General features: G+C 41.3%; 1 protein-coding gene across 5 annotated transcripts in view; it reads left to right on the top strand.

The window, feature by feature from the left end:
- The window catches only part of ZMYM4 (zinc finger MYM-type containing 4), a 50038-nt gene that overhangs the window by 25515 nt on the left and 9216 nt on the right, over nucleotides 1-15307 (top strand). For all 5 annotated transcript variants that reach the window (XR_016271879.1, XM_089479198.1, XM_089479199.1 and 2 more), the window contains exons 8-24: nucleotides 401-575; nucleotides 1483-1695; nucleotides 2344-2494; nucleotides 2590-2705; nucleotides 4409-4684; nucleotides 5686-5836; nucleotides 6995-7167; nucleotides 7670-7853; nucleotides 8239-8382; nucleotides 8521-8558; nucleotides 9669-9813; nucleotides 10419-10540; nucleotides 11237-11405; nucleotides 11957-12010; nucleotides 12849-13028; nucleotides 13353-13447; nucleotides 14694-14865. Coding sequence is in view for 4 of the 5 variants with exons in the window: in XM_089479198.1 (XP_089335324.1) it covers nucleotides 401-575; nucleotides 1483-1695; nucleotides 2344-2494; nucleotides 2590-2705; nucleotides 4409-4684; nucleotides 5686-5836; nucleotides 6995-7167; nucleotides 7670-7853; nucleotides 8239-8382; nucleotides 8521-8558; nucleotides 9669-9813; nucleotides 10419-10540; nucleotides 11237-11405; nucleotides 11957-12010; nucleotides 12849-13028; nucleotides 13353-13447; nucleotides 14694-14865 (2558 nt within the window). In the remaining variant the exon portion in view is untranslated. The remainder of the gene's footprint in view (nucleotides 1-400; nucleotides 576-1482; nucleotides 1696-2343; nucleotides 2495-2589; nucleotides 2706-4408; nucleotides 4685-5685; nucleotides 5837-6994; nucleotides 7168-7669; nucleotides 7854-8238; nucleotides 8383-8520; nucleotides 8559-9668; nucleotides 9814-10418; nucleotides 10541-11236; nucleotides 11406-11956; nucleotides 12011-12848; nucleotides 13029-13352; nucleotides 13448-14693; nucleotides 14866-15307) is intronic.

Genomic DNA, 15307 nt, shown 5'->3' on the forward strand with positions numbered 1-15307 from the left:
TCTAGTTACATGTTATAGAAAGGGAAACATTATTATAGAGCCGTGGACCAAAGATAATCTTGGAAGACAAATCTGTAGTGCCAAAATTTCCCATATATCTTCCTCAGTTGTGAAGAATTTGCTGGGAGATGCCAGATAGCTAATCTTTTCCTGACTGCCTTCCTCATTTTACTTACTTTGTTCAGGTGGGCTTAGGCCCACTCAACCCCTGTTTTGGTCTCGTCCCAGCCATACTCTCAGCATCAGTTCACTCTGCAAGCATATTATGCTAAAGAAAAGGTTATCACTATAGTCTTTATAACTGCAAAGAGCTTGATAATTCTGTGTTATGCAAAGGATGTTATTTTGAAACCATACAAACTGAAAACCTTGGTTTTCTCCCCTTTTAAAAAATCCACAGGGATATTCTGAATCCAAAGGATGTCATTACTGCTCAGTTTGACAACACAAACGCCAGCAAAGACTTCTGCAGCCAGTCGTGTCTTTCCATGTATGACCTGAAAAGGAAGCCTGTCGTCACCATTCACACAAATAGTATTTCCACCAAGTGCAGCATGTGCCAGAAAAATGCAGTGGTAAATGAACTTGCAAGCTCTTCTTTGTCTGAATGTGGGATAGGAAAGGCTGTGGGGGATGGCTAGCTTTGAATGGGAAACCTCCCTGATCTATATCTGTCGAACCACTATTTGCCTGCACCAAGTCATCAGGCTTGCCTAACTTCATGGGTTGGCTCCTGTAGTGCAAATTGTAAGACACTATGTCCATTCACAAGTACTATGGAAAGTGTTGCGGAAAGGTAGCCCACTTCATCAGATACATACTAACACTTAATTATGAGGTGGAGGTATGTTCCTACAGTATGAGGAGGTGATTTTAAATGTTTATATGTGATGGTCTGTGAGTGCATCTAGATTGTAGAAATAATGCAGTTTCACACCACTTTTAAATGCTGTAGCTCTATCCTGTGGAAGCCTGGGATCTGGGGTTTTACAAGGTCTTTAGCCTTCTCAACCAAAGATCTTTAGGCTTCTCTGCCTCAGAAAACTACAAATCCCAAGGTTCTGTAGGATGGAGCCATGACAGTTAGTGGTGTCAAACTACATTATTTCTACAATGTAGATGCAGAGTTTCATTTGGGATCTAAAATACACGTTGTGTATCCATCAAAGAGAGTTACAGTGTTGCAGTACTGTAAACGAAGCACAGTTGCTCTGATGTAGTTGTAATGAGGCACTCCAATTAGTTTAGAATGAGCCTCTCTTGCTTTCAGTACTTCTGATCAGCCTTGCCAAAAGGGGAATGAGCACCTGAAGCAAGCTCATTCATGTACTACTGAACTATGTGTTAGCATTAACTAGTCCATTGATCTCTCTTAGCATTTGAGAGCTATTGATGTACTTATTGGGAGTTGTACTTGAGATGAAAAGCTTCCCATACCCCTTGTTCACATCTTTTATACCCTCTTCTTGCTCCTGTTTCTAGATTCGGCATGAAGTGAATTATCAGAACGTCGTGCACAAGCTCTGCAGTGATGCCTGCTTCTCCAAGTTCCGTTCAGCAAACAATTTAACCATGAACTGCTGTGAAAACTGTGGGGGCTACTGCTACAGTGCCTCAGGCCAGTGCCACATGCTTCAGATTGAAGGCCAGTCCAAAAAGTTCTGCAGTTCAACATGCGTCACAGCATACAAGCAGGTTTGGATATTCTTTGGGATTTTGTGTGTGTGCGTGCGCATGTATATTAATCAGTTTGTTAGTTTGCACATTAGGGCTATACAGGAGTGGGATGGAATACCTCAACACTGCCTCTCCAGTGATATTCAAAGAAGCTGCCTTAAATATGTGTCTGAAAGGAGAAACTGACTAAATAAAGAGGAGTTGAGGAATAGATCCAAATTGTGTTTTTTTGGTGGTGGTATTTTTTGAGGGACAAGCAGTAGGGAAGATAAGAGAGGCTGGTTCTTTCTTCGCAAATACCAGCTTTGATTCCAACCAGCACTCCAGATGAGTCTTTGCTGCACAGAAAAAAAGGATCTGGAGTTGCCGTGCACTTTATTCCCCTCTGCCATTTGTCTTCAACAAATGCATGCTTTCTAGTGGAGACCTATGTCTTCGTGAGTTTTGAAATTCCAACCCCATTGCCATGCTTTGTAAAGAACTCGGGTTGTTCTCATGTTCTCATGTTCTCATTATAAACAGTATTATAAAAGGTTTCATGTATGATCTTTTTTTATTTCTTGTGACGTATCTTTTAACTTGCTCAGATAGCTCATCTGCAGGTTAAATATATCTTTTCTGTCTCTACATGACAGGGTTAATCATTGTTTATTCCCTTTTCCACAGAAGTCTGCAAAAATCACTCCGTGTGCATTGTGTAAATCTCTGAGATCATCAGCTGAGATGATTGAAAGCACAAATAATATGGGGAAAACTGAGCTCTTCTGTTCTGTGAACTGCCTGTCTGCACACAGAGTTAAAATGGTCACATCTTCAGGTAACGATTGCATTTGCCCTTTTTTTGGTATGTTCTGAAAGCAAAGGGGTTAAAATACATTAAGTTCCCTTTGGTTATGCTTGCTATTCTGTCAGGTGTCCAGATTCAATGTAACAGCTGTAAGACCTCAGCCATCCCTCAGTATCACCTCGCTATGTCCGATGGGAGCATACGCAACTTTTGCAGCTATAGCTGTGTAGTAGCTTTTCAGGTACGTCTTACTTTTCAGTCTGATTATTAACTAGATAGTCAGTGGGCCAGTCTATGTCTCTATCCTTAGCCTCAGTTTTTCTCCAGTTTTTGTCTCCTCAAATGTATGATTTCTTTGTGACCATTGGTTTCTGAGCCCTGTTAGGTAGGGTCTGTGCTAATAAAAAAAACATATGTTGCATAAGAAAGTTTGTGGTTTTAGTAATTTATTTATATCCCACCTTTCCCCCAGTCCTGGGATTCAAAGCAGCTTACAAAAGTTAAACACAGACAAATAAAAGTGTGTGCGCACGCATGCACACTACAAGTTGCCTGTTGACTTATGGTGGCCCAGGAATTTCCTAGGGTTTTCTTAGGCAAGGAATACTCAGCAGTGATTTTGCCAGTTCCTTTTTTCGAAATATAGACTAAAGCTCCTGGTATTAATCGAAGTATTAACCAGGGCTGACCCTGCTTAGTTTCCAAGATGAGACAGGATCTGGTGCCTTTAAGATATTTAGGCCCATATCATGAAAAATTTAAAATATAGTTAATGAAACACTATTCAAAGCAAGCACAGTGAAATATAAAAACACAATCCAGCACATTATAAAAGACTTTTCTGCTATGAGCAATTAGTTTTTATAAGGTCTGCCAAGTGAAAAACTTGGCAGACCTGCAGATGAGCTATCTGAGCAAGTTAAAAGATATGTCACAAGAAATAAAAAAAGATCATACATAAAACCTTTTATAATACAGTTTATAATGAGAACAACCAAGTTCTTTACCCAGCATGGCAATGGGGTTGGGATTTCACCTGCCTACAGAAGGACAGCAGGGAGAACAGCTGCCAAGCCTCTTTAGTGAAGGAATTCCAGAGTCAGGGAGCTACCATCCAGAAGACCTTTCTCTGTCCTGCCCAGAGACAGAAAAGGACCTTTAATATAAAACACTGGTATTTTCCAGTATCCTTTGACTTGCACTTGGTAGTCCATTTACTATAGGGAATATGTATAATGCAATGAAGTCAAGGCAGGCTGGGGGCTTCTCAGAGTTACAGTCCAAAAGAATAATTTTTCCAAATTCTGCACTTTGTGACATGATGAGGGATCAGGAACAGATGTTGGCAACCTTAAGAAACAGAAATGAGTGGGGGCAACTGGAAAATTAAAAGAAGGGCAGAAGTAGATACTTGGCAGGCTTGATGTTTCTGAAGACTGCCTATGAAGGAGCTCAACTCCAGGCCATGCTCCTTCTCTTCTTGTTCCAAATATATGGCCAAACTTCAAAGCCATCCCAGGTGATGTGCCAGTTGCATGCAGTGCAGATGTCTGTGTTTTTGCTCACTTTGCATTTCTGGTTTTTCAAGAGCTGAGGTTTTTTTTTTTTACATATAGAGTGGTCACTTCAAATGAAGGAAAAGCAAGGAGACTGGGAATAGGTAGATTGTCAGAACAAAGAATTACGAGCAAAGGGGTGTATGTATCTATGTGCTGGACTGTGCCTCTAATCAGCAGGCTGTTATTGCAATCCCTGTTAATTTTACAGGTAGTTTCAGCGTCTTTTGAATGTGCTGGAGCATGGAATCTCTTTAAGGCCTCTCCTCAGCCTCCAGAGAGAAGCCCGTTAGCTTTTTTGAAATTGTAATTTGATGCAGAGTGTGACAATGGTCAGACAAGTAAAGTCTTTATGTGTATTTTCTCCTCTCTCTTAATACTTCAACAGAACTTGTTCAACAAGCCCACAGGAATGAACTCATCGGTGGTACCCTTGTCGCAGGGCCAAGTTATAGTCAGTATCCCCTCAGGAGCAACAGTTTCAGCAGGGGGCAATACTACCTCAACGGTTTCCCCAAGCTCGGTCAGCAGCTCAGCTGCAGCTGGTCTCCAGAGGCTTGCTGCTCAGTCCCAGCAAGTTACCTTCTCTCGCACTGTCGTCAAACTCAGGTGTCAACACTGTAACCGCCTGTTTGCAACCAAGCCTGAACTGCTCGATTACAGGGTAATTGGCACCTGCCCGTTGATGTTGTTCAGAGCCCCCCTCTCTCCTTGACAATGGATGCGTGAGTGCTGTAATTGTAAACTTAAAGCCCAGTGAGAGGATAGGCGGTGTGTATTTAGACTTGATTCAAAAACAGAAGTATGCGTTGAGTCTCCCTTATCCGGAATTCCGAAATCCAAAATATTCCGGAAACCAAAACTTTTTTCATGGGTTGCTGAGATAGTGACGCCTTTGCTTTCTGATAGTTCAGGGCATGCAAACTTGGTTTCATGCACAAGATTATTAAAAATAAAATTATCTTCAGGCTCTGTGTATAAGGGATATATAAAACCTAAATGATTTTTGTGTTTATCCTTGGGCCCCATCTCCAAGGTTATGTACATTATGTACGTACAGTATATGCAAATACAGGCATTGCAAAATCAAATAAATAAATAAATAATGCTTCTGGTCCAAAATATTTCAGATAAGGGAAGTTCAACGTGTATACAATTTTGTGCCAGAGTAAGCCAAATGTATCCTGAGACTTAAATAGATGGGTAAACTGTTTTTTAGCTGCGTAATGTAAATGTGATTTCTTCTACAGTTTTGTTTTGGTTTTGGTTTTGGTTTCTTGTGTCTGATTTTTCTAACTGAAAATGGCAAGGGTATCCTCTCTTTCCTCAACTTCGAGAGGTTGTACTCATCCACTGTCTTGGCAAGCATAGGTTTACACACATACTGAGGGTAAGCTTATCTTTCCATCAGTAAGATCTAGAATGTATTTTTTTTTAAAAAAAAGCAAAAGGTGAGGTATTCCAAATGTTTGGGGTTTTGGACTTGCTACTGAGGTCTTTAGTTTAGTTTTCTGTGGCCCTGTGGGATGCCAGGTTACACTCAGTCCTAATAACAGGTGCATTCAAATTGTTGACATGATCCTCTTAGTGCTTAACGAAAATGGAGGAATTTGCATGAGCTGGATGGACACTGGAGAATTCCAAACCATTCTTGTTTGATTTCAGGGGAAAATGTTCCAGTTCTGTGGCAAGACCTGCTGTGATGAGTACAAGAAGATAAACTGTGTCATGTCAATGTGCGAATACTGCAAAATAGAGAAGACTATCAAAGAGACAGTGCGGTTCTCAGGCATTGACAAGTCATTCTGTAGTGAAGGTAAGAAAGGACGGGGTTGGATTGTACGCTTGGAGAAAACTCTTGCAATAGAAACGAGGTCTGTGGAAAATGCATTGCCACAGTAGTGGGGCTGCACTGAAAACTGAGTACCATTCAGGAAAGAGAGTAGCCCAATTTTAGAAGCAGTATCAAGAATTTGCGGGCAGATTTTGGTAGATATAGTAACATCTCTTTTGTTCCAGGATAAATATAAGTAAATAGACTAGTCAGTGATCTTCAAGAGGGAATTAACTCGTGCCATATCTATTCACCCCTAGCTAGAAGGAGGGGGGGGGGGACCTGGATGTTGCATATCAAGAGAAAAACAAAATGTCATGACATTTTCTTTGGGGAATGGTGATTTTTTTTACTACTTGCCACTTCTTTGCTCACTTCCATGAACTGAATAATCTGTCAGTTTATGGCCCATTGTTCTGTCTTTTGTGATGTTTTGTTCTGTGATGTTTCAGAGCTCACAGAATTTGCTGTGACACAGTATAGACTACTGTGTGTATTCATGCTATCTGTGATTGACAACAGGAGCTGAAAACAGCATCCATATTTATATGTTGTTTGTGTATTGTCTAAAACAGAGGTATACAAAATGTGGCTCATCAGTCATGTGTAGCCTACCTGTCCCCAGCTTCTGAAACCTACGGAAACCCCCAGACCTCACTGAAAATGGGTCAAGACACAGCAAAATGCAAACTTTTGTCTCCATGACTCCTATAAGCAGTTCACTTACCCCAAAATGGTGAAAAAGCTGCCAAGGAAATTGGCAGAAAATGAAACCAGAACTGCAGTTCCTTCCAGTTGCATCAAGTAAACTGGTGTGGCCTACCAGGGTAGTGCGTTGGCAGATGATCCCCACCTTCTCCACACACACACACCAATCTACAGTAACTTTTCTGCTGGATTGTCAAACACTTCACTCTTAAACACTTAAGTGCTTGGCTAAAATTCTTTTAAAAACATTTAAATTACATAACTCATGGGCTAACAAGATGGAGGGAGGGCCTTTCATCTTCCTGTGGGGCTAGACATGGTAAAGATGTGCCTGCTCCTTCTTCTTTCCCTCTGAAGCTTGGGTAGTAGCAAGTTAAGATGATGGGGAAGGCCTGTCTGATGGCCAGTGGTTCTTGTTGGTTACTATTCCAGGCTGCAAACTGTTGTACAAGCACGATTTAGCCAAACGTTGGGGGAACCACTGTAAGATGTGCAGCTACTGTTTGCAGACATCTCCCAAGCTGGTTCAGAATCATTTTGGGGGCAAGGTGGAAGAATTCTGCTCAGAAGATTGCATGTCGAAATTCACAGTTTTGTTTTACCAGGTAAGCCATTCTGGGGTTCATATCTGATTTGTATTGTTTCCTATCCCCTAAAAAGCAATAATAGACCACAGCAACGATTCTTGTGTCCATCTGAGGTGGCTTCAAAGCCAGCCTCGCTTGATTGGCCTTAAAGCAATCTTTCTCCTTTCATGTAGAATGTGTCTGGGCATGTTACTTAATTAATAATAATAATAGGATTTATTTATATGCTGCCCAATCACTGGGAATTCGGGCGGCTTACAGCAGAGGGGATAATAGACGGATAATTCAGTATCAATTAGAATATTGATATTCAAGATTTCCCAGCAGAGAAAATATCTTTTGCTTGCTCTCAGTTCAATGATTGTGGCTATTCTATGACAATAGAATTATTTACCAAATGCAACAGTTCCTTGTCATTGAGGAGGAAGCAGTCACCTGTGTCCACAGCCCTTTATTTAACTGAATTTCAGTCTTGCTGCATCCTCTCTTCTAATTCTGCTTTTTCTCTTTTCCTTTGTAGATGTCCAAATGTGATGGGTGCAAGAGGCAGGGTAAACTAGGCGAGTCTCTGAAATGGCGAGGGGAAATTAAGCATTTTTGCAACTTGCTTTGCATACTGATGTTTTGCAACCAGCAGTGTGCATCTGATCCCCCACCGCCCCCACCTCCACCTCCTCCACCACCACCCCCTCAAAATAATACAGGTAAATAACAGTTTGGCTGTTGCTGTAGGTAGAATATACTGATAGAAGAGTAAAAGCAGAGCAAATTTCAAAACGCTGAACATGATTGATTGTCTCTGTGTCTGTGCTTATGTATTCTGACTGCTAAAATATCCAGCTGCCCTCAAGTTCTTTTAAACTAGGCAGCAGAGTTGACAGAATGTGTTCTGCATTGTGAGCTATGATGTGGCCATTCTTGGACACAAATGACACAGGCTATGGGAAGTACATAGGGATAGCATAAGAGGCTTTTGTACATCTGTTTAGAAAAAAATTAATTGAAGGATTTAATGTGCTTCATTAAACACAAGTCTTCATTGTCACTAGCATTCACACTAATTCACCTCTTCCTGTTTCATCTACTCAGCAAATCTTTCTATGACACCAACATCCTCAGCTGGACCCCCTCCGTCTCTCAGGAAGGATTCCACTCCAGTTATTGCAAATGTTGTGTCCCTTGCTAGTGCTCCTGTTGCTCAGCCCACAGCCAATTCCAACAATGTTTTGCAAGGTAGGAGAGCCATTAAAAATACTTCCAGAAGTTGTTTTCTTTTGTTGGCTTCCTGGGAGGAATTGGTATGTGTACATGGGACAATTCACAATATTATGGACGGGGTTAACAGATTTCTTTCTTTCCTCAACTTAACAGGTGCAGTTCCTACTGTGACAGCAAAAATAATTGGAGATGTAAGTTGTCTTGGAAAAACTTTGTCTTACCTGCTAAAAATACCAATTTAGTTTACATTCCTTCTCTCTATATATTATGCTTAAAATATTTGGGCATTTCTGTGCCGTATGTACAGTGTTCTGTTACTTTACTGTCATTTATTTTGGCTAGTGGTACTTTTTGTTTTAAAAATGTGCATCCAAAACATCCAAGATTACAACTTAAATCCAAAACTTTTCATAGTCCAAACATGAATGACTATTCAAGACAGCATCTTGAATGGCTTAGATTAGTTTCATAGGATTACCTTTGCCTTTACTATACAGATTTTTCCTTGTTTTTACTGTATGTTTAGCTAAGATTAGTTTGCACCAACAGTAGTAAAATTAAGCTTAAGTACAGCACTGAAAGGAAGAAACCACCAGCTTTCTGTGTGTGTATGTGTCTTCAAGTTGCCTGTCAACTTGTGGCAACTTCATGAATTTCATAGGGTTTTCTTAGGCAAGGAATACTCAGAGATGGTTCTGCCAGTTCCTTCTTCTGAAATATAGTCTACAGCACGTGGTATTCATTGGCAGGCTCCCTTCCAAGTACTAACTAGAGCTAACCCTGTTTAAATTACAAGGTCAAACAAGATTTGGTACCTTTTAATGTATTTAGGGTCCAAAGCACATGGCAGAAATAATCCAGTTAGAGACTGCTTTAACTGCCCTGGCTCAATGCTAAGGAATTCTGGGAACTGTAGTTCTGTGAGATGTTTAGCTTTCTGTCAGAGAGCTCAGGTGCCACAATAAACTACAGTTCCCAGGATTCCCTAGCACTGAGCCAGGGCAGTTAAAGCTCAGTCTCAAAACTGGATTATTTCTGCAGTGTGTTTTGGACCTAGACTATAGTAACAGAAAAGCCTTCCCTGGGAATTGTGTTTCCCAAGGAGGAAAAGGTAAAAGTTTAAACATAACTTCACTGATAGTTATAGTTCTCTCTATGTATAACATATTTAAAAATGCTGGCAATGGGAGTAGGAGAAGTAGACTGGTAAATGAAATCTGTTGATTTTTGTGCCACATGTGCCAGCCTTTTAGTTAATGCAGCAAAAAGTGACCGAGTTTCCTTTTGCGACTTCAAATCAGGCAAGTACCCAGACAGATGCTTTGAAGCTGCCTCCTTCTCAGCCTCCCCGGCTTCTCAAGAACAAAGCATTGCTGTGCAAGCCCATAACGCAGACCAAAGCCACCTCTTGCAAGCCTCATACACAGCACAAGGAATGCCAAACAGGTGTGTAATTAAAGAATGGCAAGTAGTTGTTTTGGCCCATTGGAAGATAGTCACATAATACATTGACAATATTAGAACCAGCTGAGTGTCACAAAATAATGAGCCAGATTTGGAGTTCAACAAAACTCTTCTTCATATGAAGTGAAAAAATATTATGTGGGAGAGAGAAGAATGTTGTTTGCTGTCTCATTATTCATTTGGTAGAAGGTCTTTTGTATCACTGGTATGCATTTCTTAAGAATGATAGAACATATGGATAACCCCATCTGACCTTTGTGGAAGTTTAGTTCATGCTCCCAAGAAGCACCCTTTTATGGCTTTTCCAAAGATTTTCAAAACAAATGTGGGTTCCAGTGTAGCCGTAAGATGGCTTTAATGAAAGTGGTCTCCTGCCATAAGGACTGGACCATCTGACCTGGAATAATTGTATTAAGAGTCACACAGAGAAATTAATCCAGGTGAGGATGTACCCCTGTTGAATTATATAATGAGTTAGGAGCAGTCATTGCGGTTAGCAAGGAAAAGTTAACAGTCTATTGAACGAGGCAAATGACTTAACTGCTACTTTTTTGTAAGGATCACTTTTATTATTTTCATTATGACAGAAGAAGAAGAAGAAGTTCCACCCAAAATCATCATGGTGCCTGTTCCTGTACCAGTGTTTGTGCCACTCCCTCTTCATCTCTTCACCCAGTATACACCAGTTCCACTGGGAATGCCAGTACCCGTAAGTGATGTATATGTCATGTCTTTCTGACAGTAGCTCCAAAAGTACACTGCTCAAGCAGCGGAGCACATATATTTGAGCTGAGAGCAGTCTTGCTGTGCCTGCCGCCTCCATATCAGTACTTATGACAGTGCTGAGAAGAACAGTATTCACCCGGTATGTGCTGATGCATCGCACTGACAAATGTGCACATGATCTCTTAACAGTGAAGCCTTAAACAGATTGCACTGAGTGATCTTGAGTATGTTTAAAAGGGGAGAGATTCCAGTTTCAATTGGAAACAAGATGTGTGGGGAGTGCACACCTTGATTTCAATAGGAATATTTTCTCTCAGTCCCAGCAGTGACAAATATGGCAGAGAGAGTAAGAGGGATGCAGCTCCTGGTGGGTGCAGGCAGTTACCAGTGCAGAAGTTACTTTCTGTTGTGGTAGATGGTATACTGGAGCTTGGTAAATTGTCTACTGGTAAACTGTTGACCACCTTCTCTTTCCTTGGATGGAAACGGCTAAAAATAAGCCATGGCTGTCACCCAAGTTCTATCTGGTATGGCAGCCTTTGTTTGCATTGTCAGTAAGAATCTCTGATTTGCCCCTTCCATCAAGAATAGGAAGACCTTTGGGATGTGTCTTTGCCTCAATGGCATGCCACCCTAACACTAAATCTCCCTGTCTTCACAAATCAAATCTTCCCTCTAGGTTCCAGTTCCTATGTTTGTCCCACCTGCCCCAGAAAATACTATCAAGGCAGTAGAAGCTGCTCCAGATGTCAAGGAGAAGAACCCCACAAATGCCTTTGACACGGATCTCCTGCAAATGGCAGAAATGATCACAGAAGATGAGAAGGATAAGGAACATTCTCAAGGAGGTGCATGGCTTATCTTTTGATGAAAGATAACAAGGGAACAGGGTTGGGGAAAGAACCTTTCTGGAAATGCTCATGATTTCATTGCATAGTCTTAAATTCATGTATACTAGTTAGTTCCTCCTTTGATTCTGTCAGAAAGTAGATGTATTCATCTCCCAAAGAGAACCTTACATGTGAAAAGTTTACCAAGCAATTAAAACCAAGCAGTTTTTCATAAATGAGTTATTTGAATGATTTTGTGAGTAGGACTGCTGAGAAAGAGGGTATGAGCAGAAGTATAATGGGAGGGTGGGCAGGAATTCATACTGAAGATGTAAGTGGAGTGAATCATTATTTTATAAGTTCAGTGTGGGATAGATTGGTGTCCATGTTTCAGAGTACAACACCTACTTTGCAGGTAGAGAGCCTCAGTTCAGTGCCTGTTGTCTCCAGTGTTAAAAGACCAGAAAACAGGTGATGGGAAAGATCCGTTGAACAGCTGCCACTCACTTTAAATGTTTGCTTTTTGTCTAGCCTCACTGGTGTATCTGTGTCTTCTTCATTTGTTTTAGGCTCTCAGACATCGGAACATGAGCTGTTCCTGGATCCTAAGATATTTGAAAAAGGTGTGTACATAGCTCAGCTTACCGATTGATTGATTGATTGATTGATTGATATCTCACCTCTTCCGTTTGGGGATCGAGGTGGGTAACAACAGAATTTATGCAGTACACAATACAAAAACGATAAAACCCACAAAACCCTGACCCAATCCTCCTTCCTAAACTATAAAATTGATATAATAAAACATGATTAAAATATATATCAATACTACAAGGTTATTCTACAATCTGTGAATGACAAGGAGATATAGTAAGAAGGATGGGTGCAATCGGTTCTGGGTGGTTATCACTCAGGGAAGGCCTGCAGAAAGAGAAAGGTTTTTGTCGCTTTTTTTAAAAGCCTCCAACAAGGATAACTGGCGAATAAACTCACACTCTTACTAGCCCCTGTCTGCTCCTGCATTCTTATAGGGGAGACACAATAGGGATGACAGAACACACCAACTTTTAAAAGATTTCTCTGCCCTGCTATGTCTTTTAGGTTTAAGGTTACAAAGATAGCAGAATTTAGTGAACATTAGGGGGAAAAATTTTTTTGATGACAAGAGCTGTTAAACAATGAAGCCAGCTAGGTGGAGTGGGGTGGGCTCATTGCTTTCTTCTTTGCTGAAAACTTTCAAGGTAGAGTCTGTTTCGCCATCTGTTGAGGATGCTCTAGCTCTAGATTGGTTGTGGTGGTCTACAAGGCTCCTTCCAGATAAGCTTTCAGTGTTCTTTCCTTGCCACAGCCAAGTGACCCAGGTGTATGGCTCCTTAATACCTTGAATTTACTAGTGGGCTTTGTTTTACATTTGCCCTTTGACCTTCTCCATCATTCATTCCACACTCTCTTGAATTCTAGACCAAGGCAGCACATACAGCGGTGACCTGGAGTCCGAAGCAGTGTCCACCCCTCACAGCTGGGAGGAGGAACTGAACCACTATGCCTTACGCTCCAATACAGTGCCCGAGCCTGAGCCTGAGCCAAGGCAGTTCTCCAAGGGGGAACTGGAGCAGGACCTGGAGGCCGACTTCCCCTCAGGTTTGTCAATGTTCACAGAAAACACTCCTGAACATGGAAGGCATTACCTTCTCTGAACCTTGTCTGTGTATATTCTCCACCCTTCTGCTCTGAGCACCTTGGAAAAGTTGCCTTTTTCAATTACAGCTCCCAGAATTCCTCACCCAGAGTGACCTGTGTAAGGGATTCTGAGAGTTTTAGTTCAACACATTGACATTTCAAAGCTCTGGTTCTGAGTTGTTAATTTGACCCACTGATGGGGAACTGCCTCCTAACCCACACATCTGCTGCTTTCTTGGTTGATGGCTTTCCTCTGCTCAATCTCTGCTTTTCTTTTCAAATTAGACTCTTTTGACCCAATCAGTAAAGGACTGGGACTTCACTCACGTGCACGGGCAAGACGGAGACACAGAGATGGTTTTCCACAGCCAAAAAGAAGGGTAAGGAGCAATGTTATGTTTTGTGCTTCTTTCTGATTATTTCTAGGGAAAAGTTGCAATGTTTTTGGTCTGGTAATTATTACACACTAGGAAAACCATATATAGATGTTGTTCATTATCTTCAAATTTGTGTCTGATCAGTTTTGAAATCAAGAAAGCATGCTTTTATTATATTTATATCCTGCACCTCCTTCTCAGAGCTCAAAGTGGCATGCTCGGATCGTCACACATTATCATTGTTATTAGTATTATTATTAGCAATACTATTCTGCCTTTTTCCCAATTTCAGGACTCAAGGCAGCTTAGAACAATTGAACCAAACATAGTTATAAATTACAACATACAGAAGTTTAAAATATGATTAAACTGTCAAAATTTAAAATTGGTTGTAAACATAGGCCATTAAAAAGAAAACCACAAGTCAGGAATCGTGCACATTATGCAAGGCACTTTTCCCTCGAGCAATCAGTTTTCCAAGGCCTGCCAAAACAAATTCTTTAGCTGCCTGCGAAAAGATAGCAAAGAGGGTGCTGATCTTGTCTCTCTGGGAAAGAAGTTCCAGAGCCTGGGAGCAGCTGTGTACCCCTTTTAGCCTCAGCACAACTCTGTGACATAGATGAGGTTCAGAGAGAGAAAGCCCAAGGCTCCCTGGTGAGCTTTTTGGTGAAGTAGAGATTAGAAGCTGTCTCTTCCCAACTCTAGCCAGAGAACCTTGACTTTTATCACATTTGTCACCCTGACTTTTTATCACCCTGACCTTTATCACACTTGTCCCTTTGCTGATGTAGCCTTTAGGAGAGGTTTATTTATAATCTACCCTCACCCCCAACATACATAGTTACATTTGCAGATCCTCTTGTCCTGCCCACTCTGTCTTTGATTCGTAGAACTGAGGTGCTAGGCCTACCTGGTGAGCACCTAGTTGTACTAGAAATCCAGTTTGAGACAAGAAAGACAGCCCCAAAAGCCAACATCATAAGCCATTGATTCCTTCTTCCCCACATTTGCTTTTCACTCAGAAGTTGATTGTGGAGGGAGATTTCTGTATGTGTGTGTAGGAAATGCTGTCCCATATTAGCTCAGATTCAGCAACCAGTTGCAGATCTATCAGCATATTGCTAGTCCACTAGAGCACATAGATGTTTTTAGTCCACAAGCCATCCACCTCTTTTTGTGAGTGAGCAAAACAATGCCCTTTGATGGCAATTCTGGTGGGGCCCTTGCCCACTCTTGTGTTTTCTGTCAGGGGAGGAAGAAATCCATTGTGCCTGTGGAACCCCGGATGCTTGTGCAGAGCTCCTACCCAGGCTGTTCCGTTTCTGGGATGAGTCTCAAGTATATGTATGGAGTGAATGCTTGGAAGAACTGGGTCCAGTGGAAAAACTCACAGGAAGACCAAGGAGACCTGAAATTCGGAGGTAATGTATTGTTAATTTTACATATTTATTATTTGTATGATATATTTTACATCCTCCTTCTTTCAGCGAGCTAAGAATGACAACTATGGTTGTCTTCTTGCACACTTTATCTTCAGAACAACCCTGTGAGGAAGGTGTGTTCAGGCTGATCAGCCAGTTTCATAGCTGAGAAAGGACTTGGAACTTCAATCTCCCAAGTCCCAATTGAGCAGTGTAACCACTGTACTAACTGAACAATGAAATCTCCCTCTACCAGGGGTCAGGGCTTGGTGAGGGCCTTTCTCAAATTGTCTGTGGGCTATATTAGCACTGGTGGGTGAAGGTGACCCTTAGATAATGTTGATGCTTTAATTATTTATTGTGCTTCACATACATTGTGAGATAATAATTGTACCAGTTCTTTAAGGTGGACCAGTATTATTAACCTCATTTTGCAGATAAG

This window comes from Sceloporus occidentalis, unplaced genomic scaffold (genome assembly GCF_023333645.1).
Source record: "Sceloporus occidentalis isolate IW3139 unplaced genomic scaffold, rSceOcc1.0.p SCAF_13, whole genome shotgun sequence".
In the NCBI taxonomy this organism is placed as follows: domain Eukaryota; kingdom Metazoa; phylum Chordata; class Lepidosauria; order Squamata; family Phrynosomatidae; genus Sceloporus; species Sceloporus occidentalis.